Source organism: Parasteatoda tepidariorum, chromosome 3 (genome assembly GCF_982258835.1).
Source record: "Parasteatoda tepidariorum strain Cologne lab strain chromosome 3, Ptep-v5.0, whole genome shotgun sequence".
In the NCBI taxonomy this organism is placed as follows: Eukaryota; Metazoa; Arthropoda; class Arachnida; order Araneae; family Theridiidae; genus Parasteatoda; species Parasteatoda tepidariorum.
In genome coordinates this window covers 83593427-83611684 of record NC_141757.1, presented here as the reverse complement: position 1 = coordinate 83611684, position 18258 = coordinate 83593427, and the positions used below count along the sequence as shown (strand labels likewise).

At 30.4% G+C, this 18258-nt stretch overlaps 1 protein-coding gene across 1 annotated transcript in view; it reads left to right on the top strand.

Annotated features, from left to right (window-relative positions):
* The first annotated feature begins 3452 nt into the window (after nucleotides 1–3452).
* Nucleotides 3453–18258, top strand: part of LOC107449166 (clotting factor C) — a 35289-nt gene continuing 20483 nt past the window's right edge. Inside the window, exons 1-6 of the mRNA XM_021144312.4 lie at nucleotides 3453–3657; nucleotides 4469–4571; nucleotides 9005–9147; nucleotides 9374–9446; nucleotides 12457–12578; nucleotides 18012–18107. Coding sequence (XP_020999971.2) covers nucleotides 3636–3657; nucleotides 4469–4571; nucleotides 9005–9147; nucleotides 9374–9446; nucleotides 12457–12578; nucleotides 18012–18107 — 559 coding nt within the window. The 5' untranslated portion in view covers nucleotides 3453–3635. The remainder of the gene's footprint in view (nucleotides 3658–4468; nucleotides 4572–9004; nucleotides 9148–9373; nucleotides 9447–12456; nucleotides 12579–18011; nucleotides 18108–18258) is intronic.

The window sequence follows — 18258 nt, the reverse complement described above, 5'->3', positions numbered from 1 at the left end:
TTTACTAACCACAATATTTTAAGAATTTTAAAAATTATGCTAGAATACTGTATTATGTATTTTAAATATTTTAGTGCTTACATTTGTTCAAACAGCATTTTAAAGTGCAAAGGGATAAGTGGCATTTTAGTGAAAGTTTGAACTTCAACATTAGAAAAATGTACAAAAAATAAGAAACTAATTTTAAAAAATCCCTTTCTCCATGACCTTATTTAGAAACATGACTGAAAAAAATTGACGTTTTTAATTATCACTGTTCATGACTTGTTTTTGAACCTAAACTTCTATGTGCTATTCAAAGCTTTGCATTTGATCCAGTAGTTTTCTTGTAACCATCCTGATACGTCTTATAACCATCCTGTTTCTTGTTACAATCCTGTTTATACCATATTATGTTCGTCTTTCTTGTTAATACAATTGATTATTTTTTTCTTATGTTAGTTTTTTTAATTGATAGATAAATTTATAACGCTTAATGTCTTTTGCAAACATCTACCTGAAGAACTCTCTCCATTCAGTCCATAGTTAATAAAAAAGAATGTTTAACTATAAGGCAATGCCTTAAAAAGAAATATTAACTAAGCTTCTCGTATCCATCTAGGTTCCTTAGGCAGTGAACAGGTACCTATTTCCAGTTGGTGGTTTTGAGACCTAGTTTCCATTCAAGTGTTCTAAACCACTCATTTGAAACAGTCTCAGGGGATCTTAACCACCTGATCGACTTATGGGGTTCATGTTGATTTTAGAACATAGGAGACTTGTAAAGTGGTTAAAAACACATATGCAGGTCTCAAAATTTCAAACTTGAAAGAAATGCCAATTTACAGTCTTAAAACCAAACTTCCGAGTCCAATTAAAGTGGCGTCCATAGTATACTAACTCTGCCTTAGGTTATCCACTTCAATATTATTCTCAAAGTGAAATTTTAATCAAAGTAGTGTCTCAGATGCTTTTGCTCAACATGAAGTTATGATAATGAGATTTTTTTTTTCTTTTTTCAAATCTTTGCATGTTTGTACATTAGATAAATTTTTATAAATGTTAAATATTTGTTGTTGCCCTTAGCATGGTCTTTAAACTAAAGATATATTTTCTTAGATACCAAAAATAAAAGTTTATTTTATGCCTGATGAATATAGACAAAGCATGCAAGTGGGAAAAATTTATAGCTTGTACCTTTATTGTGTATAGAACTGTCTTTCGCACATGTTTATTTTCCCTGTGCTGTGGTGATTCATTAGTATTAAAGAGTGTATATAAAATAGAGCTTCATATGTACAGTATTTTGTGAGTGTGTATTGAAGGTTGTATTTTGTAAAAAACAATGTGTAGTTGATTTTGTATCTTTTCATTGCTGATAATAAACATTTATCACCATTATTAATTTTGTTCATTTGTACAAAATCCAAAATCATTTCTGCTCCCATATTTTCTCTTTATTTATTTTTATGCAAAACGATGCTAGTTAACGTATGTCCTAAATATTTCTTTCTTAATAGTGTTTAAACTTTTCTCTGAGTTTCTTCTGTTACCATATTATTATGTACAATTCTTCTCATCAAAATAATGTACCGAAAATTTTCTTTAAAATCGTAACAAGTACTTTATTGTAAATGCAACTTGAATGACTAAATTCATAAAGATAAAGCATCATCAAATTTTTTAAAATCACTTGAAAAAAATTTATTTTTTTTTTACTACAAGAGGTTAATTGTGATTTTGTTTCTTCTTTTTAACGATTGTTATCTGTTCACAACACATGAGCATTTTTTATCTGTTTAAAGGCATAAAAGTACTGAAATTTTTTGATGTAAAATATTTGGCTTGTGAAACAGGTGATGAATATGGATTTTTTTCTTCCAATTTTTTATTGAAAATTTCATGACTTTGCAATAATAGAAAGTACATTTTTCCAGCATTTGCTCTTTTTTTTTTTTAATATCCTTGTGAGGACTTTTTTAAATCTTCAAAAGTGTTAAAAATGTCTTCTGACTTCCCATCCTTTTTTTTTTATTTCTTAGTTACCCTATCGTGAATATGGTGTGTCATCATCTTCTGGATGATGCTACTAATTGCGGATAGTTAAAAGATTCGAGGCAACAAGACCTTTATTTGAGATTTCTACCCAAAAGGGTTCGTGGAGCGACAGCAACTTGAATGTCTGTCTTACAACCCGTATAATGCAACAGGAATCGTGTCCCAGATAACAGTAGCCTAGAGACCTAATGTAGGTGGCCTGCATGCCTTTGATTGTGAACCACAAAAAGAACAGTCTAGCATGGTGCTGAGAACACATGTTTTGAACAGAGGATGATTGGCGCGGGTTTTTCTTCTATGATGAATCGCGATTCAGTCTGGACAGTGACTCTAGACGTATTCTTATCTGGAGAGAACCCAATACTATAACATTGTCGAAAAAGACCACTATGGTCGAGGATAGTTCGGACGGGCATACCGACCTTCATGTTTTCGATTGATGTACTCTTACTTGTCAGCAGTACAGGGCCGAGATACTTTCACCTTATGTGATATTTTTTTGGGTTCATGTGGAACAAATACCCTTTTTATGGACGATAACAGCCGTCAACACAGAGGTTAGTTGGGGGACGTGTACCTGTAGTCGAATATTCAACGATTGGGTTGGCTTGCGAAATCCTCTGATCTTAATACCATCGAACGCGTATAGGACTCTCGATTGCAACTCGACGACCAGTTCCAACGACACGGCTCAAGGGTGCCCCAGTGCAAGATTGTGTACGGTTGCCATAGGCATTGGTATAGATAGACCCCTGGTTAACAGTATGAAATGCTGATGCGGTAGTTGTTAGAGGCGATCGTACACCCAATTAGACATCGATTTCTCATGAATTTTCACTGACTGACAGGGTGTCGGTCAGCTGCTGTGCTACACAAGTGACCAGTTATTTAGGGTACAGTTTGTGCTTATTTTTCTTTTATCATATATTGGTCTTATATCCATGATATTTTGGCAAGATTTGGTTTTATTTGCTTTGAAAAAAGATTATTATATAACTTTTTTTCTTTCTCCTTTCAAAATTTTATAAACATTCTTTTGTGTACAAAGTAATAGTCTACTATTTATCTTCTGCAAGGAAAATGAAATAAATCAATAAAAAAAAGCTAATTATACATGGAGAAAATTTTGTTTTGTTCGACAGTTAAACTGTTTAAACATAAAGTTCTACAAAATTTCAGGTACTTTCTTCTTCCAGTAATATTTCTACAGTATTAATTTCAAGTAAAGTTTCTTTTATTTGTTACGAGCTCTTTTTAGCATTTATCGGAACGGTATTATGAATTTAAGTTACGTAAAAAAATTAATTTTCCTTCAAAGAACAAGGAACTAACCGCAACATTAAATGTGGGCGATCCTTATCATAGATAATAGAGTAATTTGATCAAACCTTTTTCCTTTTCAAACTATATTTTACGCAAACAGCCATGCAAAGCAGCAAAACTCGCTAGTTGGATAATAAATTTTAATTACGATTGTTGCCCCTCTACTTCAAAATATTTTTTGCAGTGCTACAATGGGCAGTAATCTGTTTGTGTTGTAATTTTCTGAAAGGTAAAACGTCAGTAATGCAAGTGACGGTAGATTTTGATGTGAGAAGATGAAAAAAATCTTTTTGAAAAGTAAGCTGCTATTGTTAACCCTTTGACACAGATGCTGGTGTCCCTTTTATATATTTTTTCTGGCTCTCTAATTACAAACAAACATACCTTTTAATTATAAAAAACAGTCTAATAGCTGTTGAAAAAATCTGTTAGATTATCGGAATTATATTTGTACTAAAATATAAAATGCTAAAAAGTAACTTTAAAAAAATAATTTTTTTAATTCATATACAAAATATGTATCAATAATTGATTTTGTTAATTAAGTTTCAATCTTGAATAACTGTTTTTCTTAGATCTAAATAGCTGGAAATAAGGGCACATGTGTAAAATTATTGCAAGTGAGCCGTGTTCGGAAGATTTTATTTTTAACACAGCAAAAGACACCGGTGTATCATGTAGTATTTCATAACCATAACACTTGTATTGTATACTTGTATTTCATAAACATTAATTATTAAAATGCTAAATATAATATTTTTCACTTATTTTGACTTAAGTTAATGAAAAATACGTTTAATAAAAATTCTGCATCAGAGGGTTAATAAGTACAAGACTATAACTGATTGTGACATTTTAGTTTAAAAATTTTTATTCACTGTAATATCGTGCTTTTTTTTCTTTCAATTCATAGTAAAATTATAATTTTATAAAAAAAGACAATTATATAAAATAAATTAACTTAAACAAATTTAAAGAAGAATCTTCTATTATGATTCTTCTCTCTTTATAGGGTTGGCTATATTGTTTTTATTTTTAAGTTATCATTTCTATTTCTACAACAGTAAATGTATAAAGCATATTTAACAATGTTTTCTCTATCTTGCAGACTTTTACTTGCTTTTAATATTTTTCCCGAGTTCTTTGGAAATATGTGAAGTACAAGTGGAGAAAGTGAATTGCAGTGAGAATGAACCATTTCTACTTTACATGTAATGCTGTTTTTTTTAAACTACTTTTTTACCATTCTTACCTTATGGTCCTTAACTTATAAGACCTTTACCTTTATTATGTAACTTTAATTCATGGATCCTTAACCTATGCTGCTCATAAGCGTCTAAATAAAGGAACATGGCTCATATTAAACTCTAATAAATTGTTACTCCCAAACAGCATTTAAGTTTATCGAAAACATGCATTTTTGTATTGAACACTGCGCAATATGTTCTAAAGAAACATTCTCTAAAAAAATGCTAAAAACATTGTTAGATATTAAACTACACTTGGCAACAAAAAAAAAAGAAATATATGTATATGCATTTATATTTTGTATGGCAGTTTAAGAAAATTATGCATGTAATTTATATGTGAAGTAAACAAGGCCGCAATCAAGGAGGGGAGACAGAGGGACAATTTGCCCTGGGGCAGTGATGAGCACCATTCATGGAAATTTTATTCATGACTAAATTTAGTCAGAATAAATTTATTCTGAATGCTTATTCATATGCAAATTTAGTCATTATTCATCATTCATTATACAAATTTTTGAATAATGATTGATGAATAAATTCATTAGTCATGACTAATTTTTCTGATTATTATCTCGAATTACCAGCGAAAAATGCCATTTCCATTGCAAGTTGCTCGTCCATTATAGAATTCGATTACAAATGTAATTAATTATAGATAATGATTGCTTTGTAATCAACTTCTTGTAATGATCATGATTGCTTTGTAATCAACTGCTTGTAATGATCATGATTACAAGTAATCACAGTAACAAATAATAATTATTTCTTATTACAAGTGGTAATGATTATTTATAATCACAATAAAAGTCATTCACATGATCAGAATTACAAATAATCAAGTCCTGGGATTGCAAGACATCGTGATTACTTGTCATCATAAAGTAAGATTACAAGAAATCATAACTACAACTAACAAGTTATAATCTAACAATTACAGATAATTTTAAATTTAAGCAATTTTGATATATATGATTACAACACGATTAGATGTAATTATAATTTCAAGTGGGCTTGATTACATTATAATAGGGATTATAGGTAATTGACTACTTCTAAAGCAATGCATAAACTGTATATGTAAATGAATTATTTAGTTTACTATTGTTTGGTTTATTAAAAGGAAACTTTTAAACACAGAGTTACATACTAAAATACTTACATAAATACACGAATAAGATTATATTGTGATTACTTGTAATCACAATAAAAAACGATTACGAGTTATTAAGTAATCAGACTATATGATTACATGCAAGCGTGATTACAAGTAATTGCGAGTGCATGTAATTAAAAGATACGATTACAAGTTATTACGATTGCATACTACATGCTTATACAGTTTGTAAACGTATCTGTATGTAACAACATATTTTTATATACGTAGAATGAACGTACGTATATAAATGCAATTTATTAATGTATGAGCAATACATGTAAGTTCGAATGTATGTAGACGTATATATGTATGTGTAGCATATGTACAATTGCTCATACATAGATATATTTTAAACTCATACAATATTTGTACGTATGCATATAGGATGTATGTATGAATGTACAGATGTAAGTACAATGTACGTCTCTATGTATGTTTGTTACTTTGTAGGTACCTATAAAGAGGCAATATATGTATGTACGTATGCGTATATTTATACAAGCAAGTACATTTATAGCATGAATGTAGATATGTACATAAGAACTTAGTTTATACATACGATATATGTACATATTTATACATATAAAATTCATATACAGACATGTATGGTTTGCACGTGTATTGTATGTTCATATGTATATACGCACATATTTATGTACATCGCCAAAACATGTGTATGTAATGTATGAGTGTACGTATATATGTACAAAAATTTTTGTATTTACTTGCATTATATGTATGCTTATACAATGTATGCATGTAAGTAAGTACATGTAATTTATAAATGTGTGTATGTATAATTGTGCACACATATATTTTGCATAAGTGAATACATATATTTAAAATAGTAATCACGATTTCAAGTAATTGATTACATAGCTGTAATTGCCTGTAATCGATGCCTAACTCTTTAATGTACGTCTGCATAATTATATATATATATTTATAAATGGAGGTACGTTGTATGAGCTACAACTAACGTATATACATTGCTATTACATACTGCAGACGTAAATACATTGCGTGAGCATACGTATCGTATAACCTTTGTACGTGTTTTGCACATAGATACGTACGCATTTGTACGTACGTATATTTTACATACATATACATTTTCTGTGGATACGCACATTATGTTCATACGTGCACTGTATGTGCATCGGTACACACATACATACTTTTGCTTACATACTGGCATATATTGTATGTATATGTGTACACATGCATACTAACGTACACGTAATTTATACATTGAACGTACACTTGTACATACAATGCACGTAAGTACGTAAATTTTTTTACTTCTTCATGGAAACATTTATATACAGTGCTCGTTCATGTATTTATACGTAAAAACATGCAACGTAGTTAAGTCCGCACGTAAGTATAGCATATTTATGCATTCGTGCTGTAACTATTTTTACAATTATTAGTATTCGATATTCCTTGTAATCGTTAGATAATGATGGTTAGTGAAAATGACTGCTTATAATCGTACATATTGATTGCATTTATTGCTTAAAGTAAAAGATTTCGGTCATTTGTAACTACAACCAGTTATCACGTCTTGTGATTGCAGGTCATAATCACTTTTTATCAGAAATCGTAACTTGTAACTCATAAAAATGATTACAAGTAGTTTAATACTATGTACTTTTTATTTGTAGTTGTCACAATTGTAGTTAAAGTATTTCGTGCCCATTTCTGTTGAGCAGAGAAATTATTCACTTATTCTTGACTTATGAATGAAGAATAATGATTGAAAATAATGAATGATTTATTCTTTATTCAAAATATTTCTAACTAATGAATAAATTTTTATTCATTATTCAGGAAGGTTTTGAATAATTATTCATTATTCTTTGTTCATGAATAACAAATTCCCATCTCTGCTCTGGGGTCTAGCACAGCTGAGGGCCCAAATAAATTTTTTTATTTGAAATATAGTGCGTATAATTTATTTTTTTGTTAAAGTTGCTGAGAATTACTTCATATCTATATAAAAACTACGATTTTGTATAAAGGGTCTTCAAAAATTTCAAATATGAAAATAAGGCTTTTTGTGCCTTGAAGAAGGAGCCCGCTATAAATTTGTCCCAGGGCCCGTAAAACCTTCATTCTGTCTTGGATGTAGTTATCTTCTTCTTCCGTTGAACTACAGCTTTCATGGCCAAGCATAGCTACACATCAAGGGGGTACCCGATCTTACCCCGAGAACCGAGATTATCAAAACGAAACAGAACATTGCTGCTATGGGCCGAAATCATTGCTTGTTTCGATATGAATCCTTTGTAAGCGTATAATAAGCTGAACTTAAAATAATTTTTATAATTCTAATGACCAATAAATAAGAGTAGCTTAAAAAAAAGATCATTAGAAAGGTGATAACGGTAAAATAAAACACAGACGCCATGAATTTCAACAACAATTTATCAACAACACGCAAATATGGTAGGTCCTTCTTGACTAGTAAAGTGTAGTTCAGAGTGTGTATATATATATATATATATATATATATATATATATATATTACACACGTTTTTTTGCGGATATAATCGTGTGAGCTGATGACGAAATTTTATCTTTTCATTATTTTGTTTTCGGTTTTTTAATTTTTTCCTAATAATAATAAAAATTTTAAAAAAATTATTATTTTTAATTATTTTTCTCCTTCACTTTTCATAAAAAAATTTTATTATATTTTTTTCCATGTTTTCTCTACAATTTATGTATATATATATCATCAATAATGTATATCACTATACATTATTCACAAATATATTCTAGAGCAAGAAGGCAGTGTCTCTAATATTTATCATATCTCAGATATTCTTTTGTATTAGATTTCTAATACTTTACCATATGATAATCTAAAATTTGATGAAATCAAATGAATACGGATGGTTTATTCTTCCCGTATTTTAAATACTGCAGTGTCTGTTTAGTAACAAAAAGTGTTGACCAAATGTGGGCGTTATAATAAACTTCACCACAATTTTTTTTGATTGAATTCCACCGCAATTGCGCCATTTATGTAACTCTTTTTAATTCTTTACTACGATCGTGTACGAACTTCTGGAATCCATTTCATATTTCTAATAACATTTGGATGAACCCTGGTTGCCGGGTGAACTTTGCAATCACACGTAAGGCCAGAACTAAAACCTGCTTATAAAATTATTTGAATTTATTATAAGATGATAATCTCATAAACTTTTTAATTGTACATTCCATTTAGGTGTCGTGCAGATTTTGATGAGAAAGAATGTCTGTGTGTTTTTGAAAATCCAATGCAAGATGAGTCAGAATGGTTAAAACTTTGTAAAAACAGAAACCATTCAATTTCTAGAAAGAAAGGAATACAAAAAAGGCAAACCTCCTGTAAGTATTAAGTTATTAATAACAAATTTATTAATATTATCCGAACTTTTAAAATTAGAAGCGGTTACTTGAAATTAAAGTGAAATAAAGTTCACATTTGAAAATACTAACACGAAATATATTCAACAAATGAAGCTTTAATAAAACTTTTGAATGTCACTATAAAGCAAACTTAAAATTCATTACTATTTTTTTTAAATGAACCAGATTATATTTATAATTTCAGATGCTAATTACTGTGGAGCCATTCAGTCACCTAGACCAGGAAAATTATATTGCACGAACTTTCCAACAGAAATGTAAGTACGGATATTTTCATTTCTTAGAAATAAGTGATCCTTAAATTCGTAATTTGTACAATATAAATAACATTACGAACGGTTAAACCTACGAAGCTGAATTTAAACAGTTGCTCTGTACGAATCTTCTAGTCAGAGGTTCTCAATTTTTTTTCTACTATGAAACCCTAATTAATCCACCTCTTTTCGTGGGAACACTGACTTTAAAAATAAAGTATTAAAAAAAAGGAATTGTAAATGTATTATCGAATAAAAGACTACTGTATTTTGAAAATATTTAATAAGATGAGACTGACATTTTTTCATCTTTTTATCATTGATATTCTTAAATCAGTTGAATTGTGTCTGATAGTTGAATTCGCAGCCCAGGAACTGAATTTAGTCTAGTTATAAATTTGTTTTTATTGTGCATAGATAAGCTGAAAATAAATAAAATAAGCCGAATTATGGGTTTAGTGGAAATGAAAATTAAAGAGAAACGCATGCTTATTAGAGGAAAATTGGTTATTAGAGAAGCATATTTCTTTATTAACGAATTTAGTTTATTTTGATTTGAAAAGCACGATTGGAAATACATATGAAATTTTTTCATGGAAGCATGTCATTTTCATAATGCATCGTTATTAGATAAATAATATTTTTAAAAATGTTATTTTTTTTCCATTGGCAATTTTAAAATCAATTTTATAAAGACAACCGAAATATTAAATAAATAATGGATTACTGATTGAATTTAAATATAAGATTTCAGAAATGTTAAATAAATAAAAAATTTCTTCAATAAAAGTCTTAACTTTTCGGAGTCCCTTTAACCCTTCCACAGAATACGGGGGCTCCGGGATATACCATTTGTGGAAACCTTTGTGCTAGGTTTCTAATGACAGCAATAAGGTTAGGTACCTTAATTGACATCAATTTGACAATTACATTGTTATAGTTCATAATGAAGTTAAGAATTAAGAATTTAAATTAACTGGAGAAAGATCTTTAATGAATTTATAAAATTACTTTTTCTAAGTGGGTTTACTTTTAATAATGGAAAAATAAATTTTTTTTTAATCATTTTCTCAAATAGAAATACGTTATTAAGTGAAGTATTATTTAGAAATTTCTTTAACAACTTCATATATATATTAACACGTTGAATGCCATGAGGATCACTGGCGACCGGCTCTGAGTTTGTTCGTACCGGCCACGGGGGTCACCGGTGACCGGCGTAGCCAAGATTATTAGAAACACATAATTTGAGTAAATTTTTAATTTTTTTAATGTTGTTATCGTTACTAAAATGGTTTGAAGAAATTAATGCAATATAGAACACACAAAAATAGTTTCATTTATATACACAGAGATGCAAACTTGCTCCGGACAGCGAATAAATATTTTCAAGTGGTAGTTTATTAATTGTGATTCTTGGTTTAATAAATTCAATTTAGTAGATTTTTATCCACCACTATTTCTAAACAATTCCTAGGCTTATATAATTCACCACTTTTTTCAGATATGTCATGCTACACCTTTCAAAAACTAGCAAAATCTGTCGAATATTTGCAATTTAGTTTGTAGTTATTTACCGTTTGGCCAGACGGGCAAGCCATGTAAAATTAGAGTGGCATTCAAACGTGTTAATATGTTACTGTCGTAAAACAGTCGACCCGGTTTCGGGTTTACGACTACTAATAACAAGCTTAAGCCCCCCCCCCTAAGGGGGGGGGCACTCCGAAAGTTCGAAGTGAGCGTAACAGTTCAATTACATGAGCAAACATATTCAAAATTTCAAATTAGAGTTTTTACAAATAGGTAGAGTATTAAATATAAAATCCAGAAAAGAGTGCTACTTAGAAATAAACTAAATGCAAATAAACATTACAAAGAAAATAAACAGTAACAATCAGAAGGGATATTGATGTCGCATCTTCAGTAGGGGTGCAAAGTTAATAAAAGGAAACAATTTCACATGTAAAATATAGGATGTTTGTAACTCAGAATATAATTACGGCTGGCGCAACAGTACTAAAGGTATCAAATTCCAGGAATTTTTTTTTAAAACGAAAAAGACATAGATATATGTATAAACTCTAGGAACACAAGTGATTAAAATTTTGAAAATTGGGAATCACATAGGGGCAGAGATTGACTATATATACAGTCAATAAAAATTAACCTGAGTCGATAAAAATGAACCTGATTGCGACTACTAATGTTCAACTCCGTAGCCTTGTAATTTTGAACCCAATCCAGAAGACAAGGGAACTCCTAGATCAAGTATTGGGAGAAATTTGCCTTCCTGGAGGACATTTTGATGGGGCTAACCCGCATTAGAGAAATTGAAAGAAAACTTCCCACGGTTATCTAGGCAACAAGGGGACTCTAACCTATGGTCCGTCTACCACTGAGGATATTTTAAGTCAGCACTGTGGTTTGTGCGAGCCGGGTGCGGAATTCATATCGACCAACCATCGGTGGGATTCGAACCCGGTTCACCTCATTGGAAGGCGAACACTCTATTCCCTTAGCCACCACGGGCTCTCAAACAAATTATTTTCCTCACTATTTTTTAAATAATAAATAATACTACATAAAATATGGCACGCGATTGCGAGTCAAGAAAAGATGCCTTTTTCCAAAACACTGCGCTACACGGGAAAATCGATCTTGCATCCAATAATTGATTTATAGGGATAATGCTTGAAAACAATTATTGATTAAAATTAAGAAACACGAAATTAAAATTTTTAAAAACTGCATACTTCCTGTTGAGTTGACTAAACTGAATAAAATAATTTTAGTTTTGTCTGACCTAAAACGGAAAAATAGGGTTCTTCACTTTCGTGATTAACTTTGATCACCTCCCAAAGTTCTCCCTTTACATCTTTGAATAGCGATCCCACCTATATTTTTCGTTTTAAGTCTGATAAAAATGAATTTATTTTTAAATCTTCTCAAAAGATGTATTTCTTTTTTAAAAAAATTCCTATTATTTAAAAATAATTTTATTGTTATTTTTAAGAATTTGCAAAGGAACATGCTCGAACGGTTACAGATTTTTAGACGGGCTCGAGGAACATTCGCTTAAATGCAGTTATAGAGAAGGAATTTGGTATCCAAATGCATATTTTCCTGACTGTGAACGTAAGTAAAACCATCTAGATTAGAGACCATCAGTTCGTAGACACTTTATTTTATATGAAAAAACTTCCCCTGGCAGCGGTCTTTAAAAAAACTTCAGTGGAGGGAATATAACCAGGTAATGGTCTTTAAGAAAAAATTGGTGAAGTGAATATCGGGCAAATGTTTACCTGGGGCAGCTCTTCACACTAAAAAATATCAGTGTAGGGGAACATATATACCAGGCTGAGTGATTAATATGCATTTTTACCCTTCCCAAAAGATGGGGTAATTATTTAAATAACGAAATTAACCCATTTATTAATCCGGTAGGAATATGAGAGCTGTTTCCCGTGTACAGTTGACTGATATTCTTCACACTTATTTTAAAAATAAATTGTTATTGCCCGGTGTTCCTTACACTGAAGTATTTTATTGTTAAAAGTCATTATCTGGTAAATATTTGCTCTATATTTCTTACACTGATATTTTTTTTAAAGGTTAATGGCTTTTGCCCAGTATTCCTTAAAGTGTGAAATTATTGTAAGTTTTAATAGCTACTAGAAAGTTATTCCAATTCTTAACAATTTTTTTAATGTTATTTAGAAATTCATTATTAAGAATTAGAAGAAAATTATTGGAATGAAGACCTCGTAACTCAACGAAATAATTCGTATTTATTGCATTCCCCACTATGAGTCGGGGATTGTATAAAATTTGTAAATATGATAAATATTCAATAATTTATTACATTTACCAATTTTTGAGGTAATTATATCACAAGTAATTATATTTATATATTATCACTTATCACATTTACATGTAAAATAAGGTAAATGTAAATAAATGTACTAAATGTAAATAACGTAAATACAGTTAGCCAAGAGAGGAAAAAAAATACTCGGAAAAAGAACTACTCTTCATTTGATGATTGAATTTTCATGTCGAAATAGTTTTCATCTTGGCGAAAGGTTTTCATAATTCAGAGAACACACTCTTTCATAAGAGCGCACACATTAGAAATGCTAATATTAATTTTAAATTATATAGTATTTAAATTTTCTATAGCGTCAATTTCTTTTCTTCGGATAAAATGTCTGAAAGGCAAAACTATAAAACGTTATTATTTTTCATTTATTTTCTAAAACTTATTGACTCTAGAATGTTGTTTGTCCTACTTATATATAACGTTTTGAATGTAAGGAAAGAAACTATAACCTTTCTTAAAAATATTTATGATGTTTAAAACCCTGGTGGGATTGGTAAGCAGAGATGCGAAGTGGATAATCCAACTGCGGCTTATACACTCAATTAAAATTTATAATAAATACCAGGAAATATCATCACTGAAAATATCATTACATTATTAATATAATTACTGAGCTAATTTCAAAGTACATATTTTTTTTTTTCATGTAAGTTTGTAATAAAAGTCACTTTATTTAAAATTATATTTTGTATTATAACATTACAGTTGAAGAAATAAATTTTGAATCATAAAATAGAAGAAATATTGTACTTGTATAAATTATTGAAATTGTGCTAAACCATCTTGAGAAAAGTATTGCATATCAATATCTTACACTAACATATACAAAACGCCTTTAGTCAATCGTTATGAACTTGGAAACTATTGGGTTGTTCGGAAAGTAATTTCGTTTTTTTTATCTAATTTATTTTTCGTTTTTTCACAGCCAACATCACACTTAAGCAACATAATCATTATATATTTTTACAGCTAATACCGCAAGATTTGCTCGTGAAAAAATTCGATCGATTCTACCCATTAGTTTTTAGTTGGTGCCCTTTCAAATATGGAAAGTAAAAAGCTGCATTTTTTGGCATATTATTTTACATTTTTGCTATCGAGTACGAGTTTGAACGAGTGGCTCCATTTAAACATTTAGGTACGATAGTAACGACATCCAAATAGAAATCAAAAACAGAACTAACATGGCTAACAGATGATTGAGAAACCAGTTCAAATCTAAATACATAATTTGTGGAACAAATATAGGGGAGAGTGGGGTCAATTGTAACAGGGTACGATTGTAACAGAGCAAATATTTCGAGTGTCGGGTTCTAGATTTGGTTCCTAGGTGGCGAACAAGGTGTATTTAATAAATCTACATGTACACCCCTGCTGGCAACCATTTTTATGTACTTTTGAAAGAGTTACATCACAAAAGATATTTTCACGCTACGTAAGTACTTCTTTTAGTGTTAGAATATTATATTGTAACAAAGTAATTTTGTTTAAACAAATAAAAATTATTAACCGAATATGTAAGTGGACACCTTAATTAACATTTTGAAAAAAAAAGATTAGTTTTGTTAATTAACTAGCACTGTTTTTAACAAATGAAGCTGAAATGGCGTCTTGGGGACAATTGTAACAATAAGTAAAGGGACGATTGTAACAGCTGAAAATAAATAATTTTATGTTTACAAACCATTACTTAACTCTTTAAGAACCACCAATAGTTTCCTATATCATTTATATTATGTTGCATGTGCATTATTTCATTTGTCACCTTTCACAGCATAAATTAAAATTTTTAACCCCTTAAAGTTTAACCCTTTAGGTCTCTGCTCATCATTATTTTGACTCCTAAAATATCATTACTATTTTGATCAATAAAAAAATATGTCAACTGTATATATATAATTAACAACTATAATATGTATAATTAACTATGTTTTAGTTGAATTTATGAACTGTTACAATTGACCCCGTAAGTGGGGACAATTGTAACAAGTGCACGACTGTCAAAAATTGTTAATAACTGATATAATAACATTTAAAATAAGGTTTTTTTTTTCTAGTAGAGGATAGTCTACTTTACTCGTCTGTCAATTAATACTAATAATATATTGGAATTTTTGTCAGTTAAAAATAGTTAAGTAAAAAATGTTACAATTGACCCCACTCTCCCCTACTGTTGTACAAGACGCTAGTGAGATCAACAGTCTTGTGTGCAATGATTGCTGGGCGATCAACAAAGCACACGAAGAGAAACTTATGACTTCTGAGAGAAAAATATTAAGAAAATTTTTTGGTGCAGTAAGAGAAAACAGAACCTGCAGAATTCGCTACAGCCATGAATTACAATCCGAAATACAAAGAACCTAACATAGTAATCATGATCATCATCAAGGTTTCTTAAATAAGGTGACTAGGACATGTATTTTGATATAGCGATGAAAATCCTGTTAAAAAAATTATATACCAAACACCAGAGAGGAAAAGAGGAAGACCTAGAACAAGATGGTTAGATAAAGTAGAGAAGCTGTTAGAGACTAGGGCAGGGGTGGCGAACCTTTATACACCAACGTGCCATTTTCACTAAAAAATTGCTTAATGAGGTCATAGACGTGCCGTCAAATAATTTTGACTTCGTGATTATTGGGAAGATAATAATACTAAATACTATCAACTCAAAACTCTTTATTTACATTGAAAAAAATACATTTTGCATTGTCTCAGTTAAACAAGTATTTCAACTTAAAGTAACATCAATGTGACTTCTGTTGTTGCAGATTAGATGACCAATAACTTATATTAGGTTCTAAGATGTTAGTTTAAGCAGGACTGTTGATTTTTTTTGCTAGTTATTTATAGTTAGCTTGTTTTCACGGTTATTAATTGTTTTTTAGTATTAATTTTTAATTTTTTTATTAATAATTGTTTAATATTTTGATTGTTTTTTGTGAATTTTAATTTAATTGTTACGTATGCTTCACAGCGTAATAACATTTGTGTAATAACAATTCATAGTGTAACAACAATTGTGATCGGTGGAGTGCCCAAAATATTGTGTCGCGGGCCATAAATAGCACGCGTGCCACTGGTTCGCCATCCCTGGACTAGGGAGTTAATAGATATAGTATCCAATAGATCTAGATGGGGTAAACTGACGAGACTGCCTTGGCCGGTAAGAAGAAGCTATAGAAAAGGTAAAAATGTCGTTCAAGTAAGAAGAAAATGTATGGAGAAGATGTGCTTACAGAATGTAAGTGCCGAATCTGATTTGAAACATTTCGGCCTTGCAATTTTGATGATGAAAATGCACCACGTTCTGGAAGGCTATATAAAGCTGATGACGACGCAATAAAGGTATTTAATGCAAACCGACAAATAACATCTCTAATGTATGTTGAGAGTGAGAGATTAAATTTATCGAATTTTACCTCGTTCATGAACATTTCAAACGTAAGTTTAATCTCAAAACTCGACTTGTGGGTTCCTCGTGTTCTTATGGAAATAAACTTATTCCGTCTCATTGACATCTATGACTTGCTTCTCAAACGTCAAGAAAACGATCCATTTTTGAAAAGCATCGTCAATGGGAACGAGACATGGGTTGTCTAGAATCTAGAACAATGTGACGGTGTCGGTCTCTATAAAAGTTTTTGGATGGTAAAACCTTTATTTTAAATAAGGCGATCAAGATCACATGGATCAGTATTTTACAGGCAGAGAACAAACATTTTATGAGCGTAGAATCATACTACTGCCAGAGAGATGACAAAAGTTGGTAGGGCACTGGACCAATGTCCAAAAGGTCGTGGGTTCGATCCCCGCAGACCGAAGGCTCCCCGTGTAGTAAATGGTGACAGATGCAAGTTAAATCTGTCGAATCACAAAGTCTCCATGTTCCCATAACAAATCATACCTCTGGGGATACTGATTCAGGAGTTTCCTTGTCTTCTGGATTGGTTCAAAATTACAAGACTACGGAGTTGAACATTAGTAGTCGTAAACCCAAAATTGGATCGGCTGTTTAATGAAGGTTATAAAATAAACTAAAATTAAAGTTGGGGTTAGAGTCATTTTGCCATCTGGCTAACAGTGGGAGGTTTTCCTCTCCATGTAACGCAAATACGGTTTAGTTCCATCAAAGAGACCTCCATGAAGTAAAATTTCCCCCAATACTTGATTCAGGAGTTCTCTTGTCTTCTGGATTGGGTTCAAAATTACAAGGCTACGGAGTTAAACATTAGTAGTTGTAAACCCAAAAATTGGGTTGGCTGTTCAACGACGGTAATAAAATAATAATAAAAAGTTGCTGGATCAAAATCTAAAAATATATATAAAACAAAAAAATATGAAATAAAACTTGTTTTTCATTGAAAAAAAAATAACGAAATTACTTCCAAACAACCCAATATTACAAATGATAGGCTAAATTTTCATTCACATATTTATTAATTTTTTTAATTAACTTGGCTATTTGCAGAAGTTTCAAAATTCTGTGGTAATAATAAAAGAGAATTTGATTTACTTTTAATTTGTTTTAACATTAAAATTTTCTTTACATCAGGCTCGTTGAACTTTTTCATTTTCATTCAACTTTAAAATATACCCTTCATTAAACATTTAAATCTTCTTTTTCATTAAAATGTTTAAACATTTATTTTTGTTAAAACATTAAGAATATTTATTTTCGTTAAAAGCAATATGTAATCCACCCTGCCAGAATGGAGGAATTTGTGTCAGACCTAACGTATGTTTATGTTTAAATCAATTTAGAGGTGAAAGATGCCAATACTGTAAGTATTTTTTCTTCTTCTTTATACTCAGAATAATCATGATAAAATTCGATCGGAAAACGGCAATTACAATGTGGTGTTCTTCAATGACCACCCTCTATGCACGTTTTTAGGATCCTTGTCAAAAGTGAGATAAAAAAGGGATGCACAT